The sequence below is a fragment of the Podarcis cretensis genome, assembly GCF_951804945.1.
Source record: "Podarcis cretensis genome assembly, chromosome: 5".
Lineage (NCBI taxonomy): Eukaryota > Metazoa > Chordata > Lepidosauria > Squamata > Lacertidae > Podarcis > Podarcis cretensis.
In genome coordinates, this window is record NC_137174.1 from 13,909,577 (window position 1) to 13,928,567 (window position 18,991).

Here is an 18,991-nt window from a genome sequence, read left to right on the forward strand (position 1 = left end):
TTGTTGTTGTTGTTGTTGTTATTTTATATATTCTGCATGCAGAGCAGATGCTCTACCACTGATGGTCCTCGCTTCCACAAAACTGCATTACAGTAGGGGACCCAATCCACTGCTTTACATTTTGGAGGTGCCTAGGTAGACAGTGGTGTCACATTGTGGTGGATTCACTCACATATTGTCTCTGACTGTTTACAACTCACCACTTCATCCCGGCATTGTCAAACCCATCTTCCTCCTCTCCCTTCTTTTCTTTTCTTTACCTCCGCTCTCCCTTGCGTTCCTGATATTTTTAGTTTGTAAGTCTGGAAGCAGGGCCTGTACCTTGTTTTAATATTATGTTAAGTGCCTGCTGCCAGCACTGTGCTAAATGTTACATACACCTCAGGTTACATACGCTTCAGGTTACAGACTCCACTAACCCAGAAATAGTGCTTCAGGTTAAGAACTTTGCTTCAGGATGAGAACAGAAATCGTGCTCTGGCGGCGCGGCGGCCCCATTAGCTAAAGTGGTGCTTCAGGTTAAGAACAGTTTCAGGTTGAGTACGGACCTCCGGAACGAATTAAGTACTTAACCCGAGGTACCACTGTATAACATTGATTATTATGTAACACAGAGTTAGTGTTGTCCACTCATTCATTCATACATAGATGGATAGATGGACTGTTTGTACAAAACAAACGGAAACAATATGTGTGGATAGTATAGATACAGCACCATTTCTCTATGTGTTTTGCCGGTTCTCCAATCCATAGTCTGAGCCTAGGTACATAGAGTTGGTTGGTGCATAGACTCTGTTCACACATTCAGGTGAATGTGTATAGGGCAGGGGTCAAAGAGCACAATTTCTCTAACTTGCTGCATCTCTTCATTTGCACATAGCCAAATAATAATAATAGTAATAATAATAATAATTTATTTTTTGTACCCCACCCATCTGGCTGGGTTTCCCCAGCCACTCTGGGCGGCTTCCAACAAAGATTAAAAATACATTAAAATGTCACACATTAAAAACTTCCCTGTGAATGAGTGAATAGACCTAGAGTTGTGCAATATTCTGTTAAAGTTACTTTAAAATGAGGGGAGGCATTCCGATATGGATAGACTTAACTCTTTATCTCGTAACCTGCTTGTAACTATCCCAGGTTTTCCTCAGACGCTTTGTTTAGAACTCTTACCAGAATCTCCACAGTAACTAAATTGGCTGTAATAGGTATAAAGGTAAAGGACTCCTGGATGGTTAAGTCCAGTCAAAGGCGACTGTGGCATTGCAGCGCTTCTCTCGCTTTCCGGCGGAAGGAGCCGGTGTTTGTCCACAGACAGCTTTCCGGGTCATGTGGCCAGCATAATTAAACTGCTTCTGGCACAACGGGACACCATGATGGAAACCAGAGTGCACAGAAATGCTGTTTACCTTCCCGCCACAGCAGTACCTATTTATCTACTTGCACTGGTGTGCTTTCAAACTGCTAGGTTGGCAGGAACTGGGACAGAGCAATGGGAGCTCACCTCAGTCTTGCGGATTCGAACTGCCAACCTTCTGATCAGCAAGCCCAAGAGGTTCAGTGGTTTAGACCACAGCACCACCCGCTCTCTGGGAGGCCAGCATTGGGCAGGCTTGGGGTAGCTCTGGCATTTATGTCTATGTTAAGCTTCTACAAGTGTTAATAAGTGTATAATATGGGGTTGATTGGGCTGGTCCCCACATAGTTGAGGATTGGGCTTGTGTGGAAACGCTTGCAAGGAGCTGGTTTAGTGCTTGAAAAGACTCCAAGGGTTAGAGATTGTTGCTTTTGTTTTACTCAGAAGCTAGCCTATAGTTGAACCACTTTGCAAGCTATAAGGATGGGGTACATTTGTCTCATTGATGGGGGAAATGGTCAGATCCGGTAATGCGATTTCACCCTCAGATTTCACCAGAATCTGTGAAGTAGCTGGGTAAGGGAAGATGTTGATGTTCTTGTAAACTAAGGCATGTGATGTAGGAGAGGAGGGACCGGCAAGGGCTGAGAAAGTGAGATAACAAACCATTTCCCTTCTGAAAAATAGCTGCTGAGACCTCAGGCTACAGAACGAATGGACAGGCCACTGAAAAAACCAATATAGACCTTGAGGGATTGTGCCCATATACTCACGTCCTATGCAGTTTTGGACGATTTTTGTTCCAGCAGCTTTCCTTTACCCTCACACACAGTTGTTATGAAAAGAAAGAACTTTTTATTTGAAAGATTAATTTGGGGTTTTTTTTTAAAAAAAGTGGTTTTACCCTTGTTATTTTGCGTTAAGGTGTTGCTGCTTAAGCATCTAGAAACTGAAATTTAGTGGAAGATTCAGTCAAGAAGGACTGCAATATTTCGAAATGAAAATCAGCCTGTGTGCATCATGAGCATTTTACGGTCAAATGTTTGATCTGGCTGCAGAACTCAGAACATGGCTATTTTCATAGAAACAGTTTATTCAGAACCACAAGAAGCTCAGTTTGGCTTCTCCTCCCCGCCCCCCAGAAGAGCAGTGCTTTTAGGCCTTGTGGTTATCAGGAGAAATGTAAAATAAAATGAAATCAAAATGTATCCTGATTCAGAAGCATTTCCAATGTTCTCCCAAGAAGCCTCTGGTTTTATAGAGACCCTAGAGCATGGTGTTAAAAGTACCAGGGAGAAGACTCTAGTGATAAAGATCAGGGTGGCCAGGCTGCAGTCCAGAGATTGATGCCATACCTTTACATTCCCGCATGCAATGAGAGATTTCTCTTACCCATTTGCCATCCGGTTCTTTCCCCCAGCTAACTGCTTCGAACACCAGGGACCCTACTTGCTATAGCAGCCAGGGGAGAAGGCAGATGAAAAGCAGGAGGGAACGGAGAACAGAATCCTCTGCTGTGCTGAGCCTCTGAGAATATAAAGGAATGGGTGCCACCCAATCAAAGAAAGCTTGGTTAATTAACTGTATGACTTTAAGCCAACTTATTTATTAACATTTGCATTTATTTTGCACTGAATTCTACATGGGTAAAAACAATAATTATGAAGCTAGAAGCATACTTTCCTTTTAGCAGCTTGTATGCACATGATCTAGGGACGCGGGTTGCGCTGTGGGTTAAACCACAGAGCCTAGGACTTGCCGATCAGAGGGTTGGCGGTTCGAATCCCCGTGACGGGGTGAGCTCCCATTGCTCGGTCCCTGCTCCTGCCAACCTAGCAGTTCGAAAGCACGTCAAAATGCAAGTAGATAAATAGGTACCACTCCGGCGGGAAGGTAAATTGCGTTTCCATGCGCTGCTCTGGTTCGCCAGAAGCGGCTTAGTCATGCTGGCCACATGACCTGGAAGCTGTACGCCGGCTCCCTCGGCCAATAAAGCAAGATGAGCGCCGCAACCCCAGAGTCGGTCACGACTGGACCTAATGGTCAGGGGTCCCTTTACCTTTATGCACATGATCTACAAGGCAACACAGCCTTGGAAGAGGCTTTCTCACCTATGTGAGAAAAAAGGTTGAACGCCGTTTAAGATGGTGTTTATTTTTTAACACCACCCACTAAATCAGAGGATCCTTTTTAGGATAGTAAACAATGGGGGGGGCATTCCATCTAAACAACAAATTAATTCAGCCATGTTTAAAGGCAGGACATCCATCTCTGGATTTGCAACTAGGCTACTTGAGGTAAGAAGCAAAAGCTCAGATCGTATTTGCCCTCAGAATAGAAGAAAAGGCTTGGTTTTGAAAGTTTTTCCTTAGAACACCTCAAAATAGCTGATAAGGTTTGCTTTCGTTTGCTTCTTTTCCTTGTAGCTGAAACCTCTGTCTTTACGAATTGTACCTGGTGTTAGAGATGAATAGCTGTTTGAGGAGAAGGAAAAAGGGAAGGAAACGCAGTAGTTTCTTTTTTGTGTTCAGATGCAAAACCCCGTGTTATTACTGTCAGAAGAGCCAGTCTGGCTGACCAAATATGGTGACAGTCCACACAGCTTCTTTCAAGCTCACTTCCGTTGGGTACTCATCCTGAGCTGCTGAAGAATTATCGGCAAGGCACAATAAAAAGACCTAGGCAAGGCTCATGGAAATGCTGCTGAAATAGAAAATAAATCTAGTTATTTTTTCTTGTTTGATTGAATATTTACCTAAATACAAGCCAGGAATGTGATGATACAATACTAAATGACCAATGCATAGACATAGCTATAGTATTTATATTTATAAACCACCCTATACCGGGGGGGGGGTGTCTCGGGGCAGTTCACAGAATAAAATCAAGATATAAAACCACAAAATACTGAATAAAAATAAAAACAACAACCCAATAGCACCGCCCACCCCAAAAAAAATATTTTAAAAGGGCATAGGATGTAAATCGGACCAACTAAAGACCCGGTTAAAAAGGAACGTTTTTGCCTGGTGCCTAAAGGTGTATAATGAAGGTGCCAGGCAAACTCCCCTGGGGACAGCATTCCACAGATGGGGAGCCACTGCAGAGAAGGCCCCGTTCTCGTGTTCCCACCCTCCAGACCTCTCGAGGAGGAGGCACCCAAAGGAGGGCCTCAGAAGATGATCTCAGGGTCTGGGTAGGTTCATATGGAAAGAGGCAGTCCTTGAGGTACTGTGGTTCTGAGTATTCAGAGCCAGTGTGGTGTAGTGGTTAAGAGTGATAGACTCGTAATCTGGGGAACCGGGTTCGCATCTCCGCTCCTCCACATGCAGCTGCTGGGTGACCTTGGACCAGTCACACTTCTCTGAAGTCTCTCAGCCTCACTCACCTCACAGAGTGTTTGTTTTGGGGGAGGAAGGGAAAGGAGATTGTTAGCCGCTTTGAGACTCCTTCGGGTAGTGATAAAGCAGGATATCAAATCCAAACTCTTCTTCTTCCATATTTTGTTCATTGAAGCAACTGGAAAAGCACATCCACTCCTTTGCCTTTGGAAGTGCTAAATAAATTGACTGGAAGGAAGGACACCTCTCAGCAACATTGATTAGGCCAGATGACTCCAGTGCTGTGTCATCAGATGTATCCTTGGCTGCTTCAGAAAAGAGGCATCCATTTGGATTCTCCCTCAGGAGGCCTCCCAGCAATCTCCAAAACAGGCTAAATGGAGAATATATTCCTAATCTAGATGAGTTAGCAATAGGGAGGCAAGGCTTCAATGGTACCATGGACAGCACCTTTCCAGGGCTCAGAGCAGAGCTCAGATATTGTTTCAGCAGTCGTTGCCCTGAGAGAGAGGCTTAAATAGGAATTGCAACTCTTTCCCAGTATTTAGCTCTGCCTTCTGTAATGGAAGCCTCTTCATTTAAACACCCCAGCCTGCTTGGGCAGCCATTGATTCTGACAGAAAAGGGGAAGCTATGATTTTGGTAGAGCATCTGAGCTGGAATCCTTAACTCAGTGATGGGCAACTGAACCTCCTCGGGCCAGAGAGGTTCTGGTTCAATGGACTTCCATTTGCTTCTGTTGCAGTATGTGTTATCGGGACTTAAGGTGATTCCTTCTCCCACTTTGAATCCCTAGCCTAAGTCCCCAAAGAAGAGGAGCCTGACTCCACAGTCATGACAGAGATCTAGATTTCTGTATATCTAGGAGAGTATAGGCCCAGTTTACCTGAAGGAACATCTCCGCCCCCATCATTCAGCCCAGACATTGAGATCTAGCACCAAAGACCTTCTTGTGGTTCCCTCGTTGTGGGAAGTGAAGCTACAGGGAACCAGGCAGAGGGCCTTCTCTGTAGTAGCACCCACCCTGTGGAACGCCCTCCCTTCAGTTGTCAAGGAGATGAGTAACTATATAACTTTTAGAAGACATCTGAAGGCAGCCCTATATAGGAAAGCTTTTTAATGTGTAATGTTTTATCATGTTTTTATATACATTGGAGGCCACTCAGAGTGGCTGGGGTAACCCAGTCAGATGGGCAGGGTACAAATAATAAAATTATTATTATTATTATTTCACATGCTTTGGATTATCAACGTAGGAAAGATCCTACAAATCATTCCCAAGCCTGAAAGTGATGTAAGAGGAATGAGTGCATACAGCTACTCGTATTTAACATGAGCTAGCTACAGTGCTTCTTTTCTGGGGGTACGCAGGGGTACGCATACCTCTAAACATTTTGTGAATCTAAGTTTGGCCTCATTGAGGGGCAGTATTTCAATATGAATAGGGAAATCAGAGTACCACTAAACATTTTTTTCAGGAAAAAAAGCACTGGCTAGCTACATATGCAAATCCTCCCCATGTAACATTCCAGTCACGTGAGTAACCATATTTTCCCGTGTATAAGACAATGCTTTTTTGTTATCAAAAAGTGTTTAAGATTGGGGGTCGTCTTATACATGGATAGTGCAGAGGGGGGACAGGCTATTGGTGGCAGCCACGAGTAAGAGATTGTCAGTGGCGGTTGGGTGGGTGATTGGTGGCTGCGGCAAGGCCTGCTGATGATTGGCTGCTGCTGTGGCAATTGGGAGGGTGAATGGTGGCCGCAGCAAGACCTGCTGGCGATTGGCCGCTGCTGTAGCAATCGGGCGGGCGATTGGCAGCTGCTGGCGGCAAGCAGGCAGACGATTGGTGGCTTTGGCGAGGTGTGCGATTGGCAGTGGTGGTCAGGCGGGTGAGAGATTGTGGGCAACCCCCCAAAAAAACCTCTGTCTTTATGAATTGTACATGGAAAAATACGGTACTTGCAAGTCCTCTTCCCATCTCGTTTTATTAATACGTGTCATGGAAGCGGTGTTGATTCATAGATAGAATGATAGACGGAGCGCTTTCAAGGATATTGAGGAGCAGCCATGGTTTGGAATACAGGGCGTGTGCCAATGGGATTGAGAAAAGCAGAGGATGTCGATTCTTGCCAAAGAACCCCCTAAGCTGGAGTAGAAGTGTTTCTCTTCCTCCCCCCACTCCACTGCCCTGGAACAGTCTCAGGCCCACTCGGGAACACTCCTGGCTGATCCATCTGGTTCTACGAGGGAGAAAAGTTCATTTCAGACCCAGCTTGATGTTCCCAGGTGGCAGTTTAACACTAACATCTCAATCTGTATGCGACTTTTCAATCAGGCACAGAGTAACAAAAAAAAGCAAGAACCATTAACATTCGGAGTTGCGTGCCAGCAGTAATGAGAGGAAATGCAAAGACTGGAAATTAAGAACGCACACTCAGAGGTGTGGGGAAGGACAGGGAGGGGAACGGTGGAGGAGGGATGTTGCTACATTTAGGCCAGGATCCAACGTTTGGATTAATGGTGCCATTACCCAAGAAAAGGCTGCAGATAATGCTCATTCTTAAAAATGTCTTTGCTGGCAATTAAGTGGCTGCAGTTATTGATTATTATTGATTTTATGTCCCCCCAATTTGCATAATCTGTTAAAGATGAATGATTCATGGTGTGTTTATGATAGGGATGGGCAAAGTTTTCTGGGGGGCGAATGACAAGGCGAGAGACAGTGTGTGATATCCGGAACCTACCAAGGCCAAGAGCTTTAAAAAAACAATTGAAGTGGAATCATTCAAGGTTTCCTGAAGGGGTGGGCATTAGGTAAGATTCTGCCAGCCTCCTGGCAGCTCAGTAAACAAGCATGGCTCAACTTCTTTCTCTTCCCTACTACGTGATCCACCATATGTTGAATTCCTTGTGCACGTAAGAAAAATGTGTGCATTCCTAATGTGGATTTGAGAGATCCACCAGTCTGCTGGGTTTTGTACTTGAGTACAGCACAGAAATACTGGCTAGTGTGTACACAGAAAGGCTTTATTGGCCGAGGGAGCTGGTGTACAGCTTCCGGGTCATGTGGCCAGCATGACTAAGCCACTTCTGGCGAACCAGAGCAGTGCACGGAAACACCGTTTACCTTCCCGCCGGAGCGGTACCTATTTATCTACTTGCATTTTGATGTGCTTTCAAACTGCTGTACGCCGGCTTCCTCGGCCAATAAAGTGAGATGAGCACCGCAACCCCAGAGTCGGCCACGACTGGACCTAATGGTCAGGGGTCCCTTTACCTTTACCTAGCCAGAATTGTACACAGCATTCCAAGTGTGGTGTGACACCGTGATGGTACTGGCAAGAAATCTCAATGGCTAAAGTACTAGGAAATGGGAGCAGATTTCTGTCTTACTCCTCCCCCATCTTCTTAACCTTTAAATCCCTGTTGGCAAGAAGACTAGAAATTTCTGAGAAACCAAGATTTCCCTGGGATGACCGGTTGATATTCCAGCAAAAATTTGGCATGTTAATGGTCCACCTGGCATTTTCAGTGGTTGAGTGCCGAGAAAGGTCAAATCCTCCAACATTTGCCTGATCAATCAGGAATGCACTGATTACAAGAGCCAGCAATATTCTCCTCTCCCCCCCCCTCCCTCAGTTTGTTATTGCTCCCTATCCTCTTCCAGGTTCCTTCACTCTTTAATCCTTTGAGAGGTGTGAAATATCTTCCCTTCCAAACCTTGATAAATACTAGAAGGGGGGAAAGGATGGGATGGGTTGATCTTTTCCTGAAAACCTGACAAGGAAGATCAGTCTTGAATAGCTTCAAAATGCTAGGACAAATAGCTTTTGGTCTCTTAACCCTCCGCAGCTTTGCAAAATAAGACTTGGTCCCGCTCTTTCCCATTGCTGGGGCTTTAGCCAGCCTTTCAGACTGAAATCCTCTCGCTGGTGGCTGGGCAGATGGGAAATCCAGGGTCTGTGGACTCGATTGGCCTAATGCTACAGCAGTTTAAGCAGTCTGTTTTACCAGAGATTATAGTTTCACTTACACAGAGCACCTGAAAAATGCTGTGGTTTAAAAGGGATTAGAGCACGGGGGGGGGGGGGGATTCAATGCTTTTTTAAAAAAGAAATAAAGCAAGCAAGGAAAGAAGGAGCTGTGGAAAGTGGTGTGCCCGAGGGCTGTGCAAACAAGGTTAGCCTTTGTACGCAGCACAAGGCATTTCTCTTTCACACTCATGTTGCTGCCATTTCCCCCCTCCCCAAAGTCATCTTTCAGCCAGCATGGTATGGCCCAAATGCAGCCCTGTCTAAAACTGAGCAAAGGTGCATCGGGGAGCCCAAACCTAAGCATGTGTTTTTGGAAGTTCAACGCAAGTTGCTTCCTGCTCTGGATTGCTCCTTACTCTTTTCCACCTGAACTCAAACCTCTGCCCAGTGCAACTGGTTGAATCCCAGTGGACTGGGGTGTCATACCCTCCAACATTTCTCTGATAAAAATGTTGTTGTTGTTGTTTAGTCGTTTAGTCGTGTCCAACTCTTCGTGACCCCATGGACCAGAGCACGCCAGGCACTCCTGTCTTCCACTGCCTCCCGCAGTTTGGTCAAACTCATGCTGGTAGCTTCGAGAACATTTTTCAACCATCTCGTCCTCTGTCGTCCCTTTCTCCTTGTGCCCTCAATCTTTCCCAACATCAGGGTCTTTTCCAGGGAGTCTTCTCTTCTCATGAGGTGGCCAAAGTATTGGAGCCTCAGCTTCAGGATCTGTCCTTCCAGTGAGCACTCAGGGCTGATTTCCTTCGGAATGGATAGGTTTGATCTTCTTGCAGTCCATGGGACTCTCAAGAGTCTCCTCCAGCACCATAATTCAAAAGCATCAATTCTTTGGCGATCAGCCTTCTTTATGGTCCAGCTCTCACTTCCATACATCACTACTGGGAAAACCATAGCTTTTACTATACGGACCTTTGTTGGCAAGGAGATGTCTCTGCTTTTTAAGATGCTGTCTAGGTTAAAAATAGGGATGTCCTATTCCATCATCATCATCATCCTATTATTTACACCACGCCCATATGACTGGGTTGCCCCAGCCACTCTGGGCAGCTCCCAGCATATATAAAAACATAATAAAACATTAAACACCAGAAAAGTTCTCTCTATACATTGCTGCCTTCAGATATCTTCTAAAAGATATATGGTTACTTATCTCCTTGTTTCGGGGGTCACATAACTCCATGCCCTCCAACATTTATCCAATGAAAATAGGGACATCCTAAGGAAAAGTGGGACATTCTGGGATCAAATCAGAAACTGGGGTGGCTTCTGTAAATTCTGGACTGTCCTTGGAAAATAGGGACATTTGGAGGGTCTGGGGAGTGTTGCTAGAGACATCCCTTCAGTTTTTGTTTGTTTAATAAAGCAAGGCACAAACTGGACACTAAAGTGAACAAGATAACAAAAGTGTTTGGAAAGCATGCAACAGAGAAAGGCTGAAGACTGTGTGCTAAAAGATTAGGGTGGAAATAATGGTCTTCAAAAAAAAAGAAAAAGCACCCTCACCAAGGGTCCCTTTTGCTAAGAAAAAGAGATGTTTATCAGAGCTTTTTAAAGGCCCTCTGTACCCTATGATTAAGTCACACTAGTTTTAACTCAGTTCTTTGTTTTGTGTCCTTTTAGCATCTCTTTAGCCTTATCTTTGAGATGATCTTTTTAAATGAAGGCTGTGATTTGTGGGTTCTCTTATCCTTGAAGATGTACCACTGAAAGAAAGTCGTGCCAGAGCTTTGGTTGGAGGAAAGAGCTGGTCTCTACTGAATGTTTCCCATAAAACATTTAGGTGGTCTATTACTATTTATTTCACCCAGAATCCCTGCAGTTGGGTTGGCTTCCTCCTGCCCAGAGTAGACACAACATGTGTCTAGTGGTATTGCAGTAAATTCAGCAAGGAGAAGGAGCAGTAATAATTCTGGACTTAATTCTGCTCCTGATGGGACAATTCCTTCTGGAAATAAACAAAAGCTTGCCTGCAGCTGTTTCTGAAGATGGGCCTTATATGCCGGTGAGAAAAACAAATGAATGGATAGTTCATCTTCAGGAGAAAAGTCTCACCCAACGTATTTTAAACTTATTTTCCACACCAGAGCAACCTTGGCAAGTTTCCTCGAGCCTCAACTTTGGCTTCAATCTGGTTTTGCTCAAAACCATCTCTTAAATAACTTGTTTCTTCTTTCATTGGTTTAGCCTACAAAACAGGAACTTTGCCACTTCAGAATTTGTTGCTAGAGACATCTTTCTTGGCTGGGCTTCAGATTTTTTTCAGACACATGCTGCAAATCACTTTATGTGTACTGTATTAAAAACAAAACCAGCGAGTCCTGTGACTCCACTAATATGCTTAGTTACACCTCAATGCTCTAGCTGACCCATCATATAATTGTGGTACTCAGTAGTTGAAAGTGTGGACTTCTACCCTACCACTCCATGACTGTGGATGGGCATTCTAATCCATATTAGCAATTCTGAATGTAGCTGAACAGAGTACCAAACTGTGATCTTCTGTATCTGTGAACATGTCCTCGTCTTTCTTCCTGACCTATGCAAGTTAGTCTTAATAATAAGGCATCCTCCATGCACCCTCATAGGGTTTTGTTTCCGCTTTTTTAATGGAAATAATTTCTTCCATAGCTTCAGGTGGATGCATGTATCCACAAAAGAACTGGGAACAATAAGAACTTACAACCCAAAAAGTTGTCACTTGCAACTCTCAACTCTGTGCCTGCATCATTATTCTGCTTATGTATTTTTGTTTCTACATATTCCCAAGGAAGCTACTGCAACAATCCTGTGATCATTACATTTCTTCTCTGTATCTCTGAATGAACAAACTGAGCAAAAAAGAAACCCTCTGTCCTAGCAGCTATAGGGAAACAGTGGTTTTCATTTGCTTAAAACTCATTTCCCCTACAATAGATGGCCTTAGCATCTTAGGAGTTGATTTTAAATCACAGAAATGCAAACTGTAGATGAGAAATTGAATGGCTCATGCTGGGCAGCTTCTACATGCCTGGACCAAATGTAGAAATGCCATTATACTGAGCAGAAGAACTGCAGCAACCATGTTTCCTGAAAGAACCAACGATTTGGGTGAAGTTCTCCTTGTTACAGTGCAACCAACTAAAGAGAGGCAAACATTACAAGCTTAAGAATTCTTCTCTCCCTTGGATTAAAATCTGAGCCGGAGAAGAATTGGTGGATCAGATCTCTCCTGTTTAATGTAATGGAGCTATGTCGGGGTGAGGGGTGAGCACATCTCCTGCAAAACGCTCCTGGGAGTGGGAGGCTCTCCAGCACATCCACTTTTTGAGCTCAATTAGTTTGGAGGTGAGGGGGAAATAGGCTCCCACCAGTCCGGCAATTTCTCAAGCTGCTTTTAGTTTGGAAAGGGGCAGATAAAAAGGCTTCAGTCCTCAGAGAGTCTTATTCCTGATAGTTTCCAAATTAATCTTTTGAAAGCTCACCCATCTCTGTCAAGAACACTTGCTGTTAGAGTTGTTTGTTACATATTTCATTATTAGCGTTTGTGTTGTTATGGGTGCAATCATACAAAAGCAAACCTGCAAATAAAGGAAGCTGGATTACATGGGGCTAAATTCCCAGGATTGGGCTGCATATCATAGAATCATACAACTGTAGAGTGGGAAGGGAGCACTACGGTCATCTAGTCCAACCCGCTGTAATGTTTTAACCTTTAAAGCCCTATACGGCCTAGGACCCTCGTACCTACGGGACCGCCTCTCCTGGTATGTCCCACAGAGGAACTTACGGTCTGCAAATAAAAACATCTTGAAGATCCCAGGCCACAGAGAGGTTAGGCTGGCCTCAACTAGAGCCAGCGCCTTTTCGGCCGCGGCTCCAATCTGGTGGAACGCTCTGTCACAAGAGACTAGGGCCCTGCGGGACTTGACATCTTTCCGCAGGGCCTGCAAGACAGAGCTGTTCCACCAGGCCTTTGGCCAAGGCACAGCCTGACCCCCCTCCTCTGGCAATCTGCACAGAATTTTGCTTATTGGTTGCCATCAATTTGATTTTAATTAATTTTTATAATGAAATGTTTTTAGAATCGTTGGATTATTTTGATTGTTGTTAGCCGCCCTGAGCCCAGCTTTGGCTGGAGAGGGTGGGATATAAATAAAATTTATTATTATTATTATTATTATTATGCAGGAATCTTCTGCCCAACATGGGGCTGAAACCTATGACCCTGAGATTAAGAGTCTCATGCTCCACCAACTGAGCTAACCTATGTAATTAAAGACTTGTTAGCTTCGCAAAGTATATTACAATCCATACCCATTAATCCTTGCGTAAAGCTGTGGAATTGAGACTTAGGTTGCAATAGTAGGTGTGTTTACCTGGCACAAAATCACTTTGAATTCAGTGCAACTTCCTTGCATAGGATAGGGCTGCATGGTTGCCCAATTCTGCTCCTGCCCCTATTGAACGGAATCAGATTTACTTCTGGGTTAGCATGCATACATACCCATGCATACAAGGGATGTGGGTGGCGCTGTGGGTTAAACCACAGAGCCTAGGACTTGCTGATCAGAAGGTTGGCGGTTCTAATCCCCGTGACGGGGTGAGCTCCTGTTGCTCGGTCCCTGCTCCTGCCAACCTAGCAGTTCGAAAGCACGTCAAAGTGCAAGTAGATAAATAGGTACCACTCCAGCAGGAAGGTAAACAGCGTTACCGTGCGCTGCTCTGGTTTGTCAGAAGCAGCTAAGTCATGACCCAGAAACTGTACGCCGGCTCCCTCGGCCAATAAGTGAGATGAGCACCGCAACCCCAGAGTCGGCCACGACTGGACCTAATGGTCAGGGGTCCCTTTACCTTTACCTAGCATGCATACAATTCTAGCTGCATCACTGAATAAAGCGCATAGGGTTTTGTTTGTTTGTTTTGAACACAACAGGCGCCGTTGTAACTTCTGTTAAGGAAGGTACAGGTGCCTTTGTAGAGGTAAGAATGTTTATCTGCCAAACAACCTGCTACACCCAAATGCCACCTAGTGAGCTCGTAGCTGAGGTGCACTCTGTGAACTAGCAGCTTCCTTCCTTAAAGTTCACACCCTGAGCTACTGTACTGAAATCGGCTCTCCCTGCTTTTTCTCCTTGCTAGGTCGTGACATGGCAAGCACAACCTTGCCCGGCTACCCACCCCATGTTCCACCAACCGGACAGGGCAGCTACCCAACCTCAACTCTTGCAGGAATGGTGCCTGGTAAGTTCATCTGACACATTTGCAACTGACACATTTGCAACTGTTTCAGTTAGATAGAAGAACAGTCTATTGCTTTTATTTTCAAATTTGTCATATTTGGGCAAGGTGCTTGAGGGTTTGTTCGTCAACCAGCTCAGAGTTTTCTTGGATGATACTGAAAACAGTTGGGAAATTTCGATTGGTAGAAAATATGGCAGCTGCTGCAAATGTTCTGAGTGGAGCCAGTAAGTCAAATCATTATTTCTCCAACCTTTTCAGGCTTGATTCTACTTTTTTGGCCTCTAAATGACCTGAGACCAGAATATCTCAGGAACCGAATGAGTTTGCTACACTAAGACACTCCTCTCTCTGCCCTTGGATGTATAACAGATGGGCACAAGAGTTTGGGACTTTTCAGTGATGGTACCCAAAATTTAGAGCAGCCTTCCAAGAGAGGTCTGCTTGGCCCTACCAATTATATTCTGGTGGGCAGTCAAGTTAGATCTGTCTCTTAGTGGTTTTGACTTTTGTTTTCAGGAGTGGCAGTCCTTGAAGTATTGGGGTACTGGGTTGCATCAGCCTTATAGGTCAAACCCAGCACTTGAATTGGGCCAGGAACTAATTAGTAGCCACTGTAGTCAGGCCAGCATTGGTTTCATGGGCTCAGACAGTCTAGACCCAGTCAGCAACCTGGCCATTGCATTCTGCACCAACAGTAATTCTGTATGAGAACTACTTTTTATCTAATCACCTGATGGGTCTCAGCGTGAGCCTAAGGCATACAGAGAGCGTGCACATTTTATCGCATATAATCAACATACCTTGCATCTCCTTTCAGTGAATCAGAGTTCATGAACTTATTTTTTTAAAGGCCAGCTCCCCTTTTTGCATTCGCAGGGAACAAAACTGCAAACACGGAAAGGATTAATATGTGTGCCAGTTAGATGTATAGCTATGTGCACACACTTCCAAACACTATTGCATTGCTGGCCAAGCTAGATTGCTACTAATAGCTCAGAATAGTTGGCTGATGGGAGCTAATGATTGGTAGGGAGATGGCAATCTCAGTGTACTTGAATAGGATAATGGCCTCCTCTCCACCCTGCAAACTAAAGGGAGGAGACTGGGGTAAGAATACACCTGATGACTAAGTGTTGGCTGAAGGAACTTTGAAGATTCAGGGCTTTCTCTGGGGATCTGGTATTGGGTAGTAGATCTGCTGCTCATCGGAGTGCTTGCTGCTGTTTCCCTCCACTGTTTTTTGCCTCTGTGTGTGTGTGTGTGTGTGTGTGTAAGCTCTCTCACACAAAGGAAACCACATCTGTAGAGTGATGCCCTGGAACATCCCACTGTTTAGGGAAGTGGGGAACACACAACAAAACACAGACGCATCCCGGCATTATTGCTGGCAGGAGAGCATCTTGTGGGAATGTACATGGATCAAAACTGAAACAGCTTGGAAATACTGAGGAGTTGCCAGTCCTGAATATGAAACCTACGTGTTTTGCATTCATGTTGGCTTGAACTAAGTGAGGATTTAAATCATGGGAAAGCAGCAAACCAACAACAGGTTGGATGGCAACTTGTCTAGATGCTGATTATTATTATTACTGAAAGAGATTCTTAAGGTACATGTGAAGAAGAGAAGTCTTTTAAATAATAATAATTTATTATTTATACCCCACCCATCTGGCTGGGTTTCCCCAACTACTCTGAGTGGCTTCCAACAGATTTTAAAAACATGAGAAAACATCAAACATTAAAAACTTCCCTAAACAGGGTTGCCTTCAGATGTCCTCCAAAAGTCAGATAGTTGTTCATTTCCTTGACATCTGATGGGAGGGCAGGTACCACTACTGAGAAGGCCCTCTGCCATGTACCCAGCAATCTCATTTCTCGCAGGGAGGGAACCACCAGAAGGCCCTTGGTGCTGGACCTCAGCTGAATGGTGAGGGTGGAGATGCTTCTTCAGGTATACAGGACCAAGGTCATTTAGGGCTTTAAAAGTCAGCACCAACATTTTGAATTGTGCTCGGAAACATACTGGAAGCCAATGTTATATTGTCTCGGCGGCCACTCTCAGTCACCAGTCTATCTACTGCATTCTGGATTAATTGTAGTTTCCGGGTCACCTTCAAAGGTAGCCCCACATAGAGGGCATTGCAGTAGTCCAAGCGGGAGATAACTAGAGCATGAACCACTCTGGCGAGACGGTAGGGGTATTAAATTTTGAGGAGATACTTGGGGAAAGTCCTTCCTTCTGAATGATTGGCACCTGGCTGGTACTCCCCGTCTCCAGGAGATAAATTTCTGTTTCTCTCATTTACCCTCAGTTGTTATCACTGCCCTAGAGATATTATGTGAGCCTGTTTCTGGAGCTGGGAGAAGCCTGGTTACCCAGTTCCCCTGAGGAATGGGGACACCACCGGGGAACCACATTGACCAGCAAAGTCCTATGAGGCTAGTGAAAGGAATATCCCCTGCTGCTTGAAAATGGAGTGGGAAGATGCTTTAGACTGAGTCTCAGACTCATAGTATTGTAGGAAGGGACCCTGAGGATCATCTGATCAGACCATTTGAACCATCTAGCTCAAATTTTTTTACACTGTCTGGCAGCAGGTCTCCTGGATTTCAGAGACGCCTCTCTCCCCTGCCTAGCTGGAGATGCTGAGTTTTTAAGCAGGGAACTTCTGCATGCAAAAGAGATGATGCTCTTCCACTTGTAATAATAATAATAATAATAATAATAATTTTATTTATATCCCGCCCTCCCCAGCCGAAACCAGGCTCAGGGCAGCTAACAACAATAAAATAATACAACAGTCTAAAATCATTTCATTATAAAATTAATTCAAATAAATTGATGGCAACCATTGGGCTAGAGTTCTGTGAAGATTGCCAAAGGACGGAGTCAGGCTGTGCCCTGGCCAAAGGCCTGGTGGAACAGCTCTGTCTTGCAGGCCCTGCGGAAAGAGGTCAAGTCCCGCAGGGCCCTCGTCTCTTGTGACAGAGCGTTCCACCAGATCAGAGCCACAACCAAAAAAGCCCTGGCTCTAGTTGAGGCCAGCCTAACCTCTCTGTGGCCTGGGACCTTCAAGATGTTTCTGTTTGAAGACCGTAAGTTCTTCTGTGGGACATACCAGAAGAGGCGGTCCCGTAGGTACGAGGGTCCTAGGCCATATAGGGCTTTAAAGGTTAAAACCAGCACCTTAAACCTGATCCTGTACGCCACCAGGAGCCACTGCAGCTGGTATAGCACCAGGTGAATGTGATCTCGCAGCAAGGACCCCGTAAGGAGTCTTGCCGCGGCATTCTGCACCCGCTGGAGTTTCTGGGTCAGTCTCAAGGGCAGCCCCACATAGAGCGAGTTACAATAATCCAGTCTGGAGGTGACCGTCGTGGATCACAGTGGCTAGGTCAGGGCGAGAGAGAGGTAAGGAGCCAACTGCTTAGCTTTGCGGAGATGGGAAAATGCCGCCTTTGTTATAGCTGCAATCTGCGCCTCCATGGAAAGGGAGGTGTCGAAGATTACACCCAAACTCTTAACGGACGGTGCTGGCACTAATTGCACCCCCGCAAGAGATGGGAGTTGCCCCTCCAATCCCATATCGTCCTGTCCCAGCCAAAGGACCTCTGTCTTCAAAGGATTTAACTTCCACCAGCTCTCACGTAACCATCCAGCCACAGCTTCCAAACATCTGATTTGTGTGTCTGGGGCTGAGTCAGGATGGCCATCCCTCAACAGATAGAGTTGGGTGTCATCAGCATACTGAATTACAGCTCTTCCTGGCGATCTGGGGTGGTGGTTCCTCAGGACAGGCCTGTAATGTCCAGGGACCCTTTTCCTCCGTGGGGACGCTTTGTTATTCCTCCAAAGCCTGGCCTCCGCTTGCCTTCTGACTCCTTGGCAACGTTTACAGAACATCCTAGGCTTTGGCAGAAAAGCTTTGGGACCAGCCGAGAGAGAGCAGGTCACAGCCAGGGTCTGCTGTAAAGGGAGCAGTTAAACAGAATCCAGTGCTGATGAGGAAATTACATGTGTTTCATTAGTGATCGGGGAAGGAGATAGCTCAGTTCCTCTTGGTCACAGTTGAGCTCAAAAGCTCATTATCCTGCAGCACGTTTCCTTTCACTCCTCGTCAATAAACACCTTTCACACTCGCTGCTTCTCCCTCCCTGGATCCCCTTGACTGCTCTGGAGAGAGAGAAAGAGAGAGAGAGGCTCTTTCTCCTCTACTTAACCTGCACTTCAGATTCACTGTAAACAGTTTAGGGTGACAATACAGATGGGAGACGGGGGAGCAGCTGAGACTTCTTTTTACAGACACAGATAGGGCTTTGTGAAGAAACTCCTCTCTGACTTGGACAAGTCCCTGCACATGCTTTCCTTACAGGAGTGGGGGAAGAAATTCTGCACAATTTCCATTCTTTTGCAAAGCCACCCAATTTGCGCTCCCTGAAACGATGTGTAAGCCGAAACACAAAATTTGCACATTCGAAATTTGCACTTCTACGAATTTTGTGATGCAATTATCCAACAGGAAAAAAATGCATCTTATAGAGCGAAAAATACGACACACCAGACCACAAGACGCACCTAGTTTTTGGAGGAGGAAAACAAGAAAAAAATATATTCTGAATCTCAGAAGCCAGAACAGCAAGAGGAATCACTGCACAGTGAAATCAGCAATCACTCTTTCTGTTCTGGCTTCTGTGATAGCTGCGCAGCCTGCATTCGCTCCATAAGATGCACACACATTTCCCCTTACTTTTTAGGCGGGAAAAAGTCTTATAGAGCAAAAAATAAGGTATATTAGAATCAAAGAGATGTAGACTTGGATGGGACCCTGAGCGTCATGTAACCAACCCCCTAGAGGAAAGTGGGGGGGGGGAATGCACATATTAGTGAAAACAATATACAAAATGCATAACTTTAGGGGGAACTATTTGCATAAATGTGTCTACAAGCAGAAATGTGCAGTGTGAAATGCTGGTTTTGAAACAACAACGACACTCCACAAACTAATTCAGAAATGTGGTGAACAGTA

The 18,991-nt window shown here is 45.1% G+C and overlaps 1 protein-coding gene across 9 annotated transcripts in view; it reads left to right on the forward strand.

Moving 5' to 3' along the window:
* Positions 1-18,991, forward strand: part of PAX2 (paired box 2) — a 145,100-nt gene that overhangs the window by 119,102 nt on the left and 7,007 nt on the right. For all 9 annotated transcript variants that reach the window (XM_079975303.1, XM_079975305.1, XM_079975306.1 and 6 more), the window contains one exon: positions 13,863-13,964. In XM_079975303.1, the coding sequence (XP_079831429.1) occupies positions 13,863-13,964 (102 nt within the window). The remainder of the gene's footprint in view (positions 1-13,862; positions 13,965-18,991) is intronic.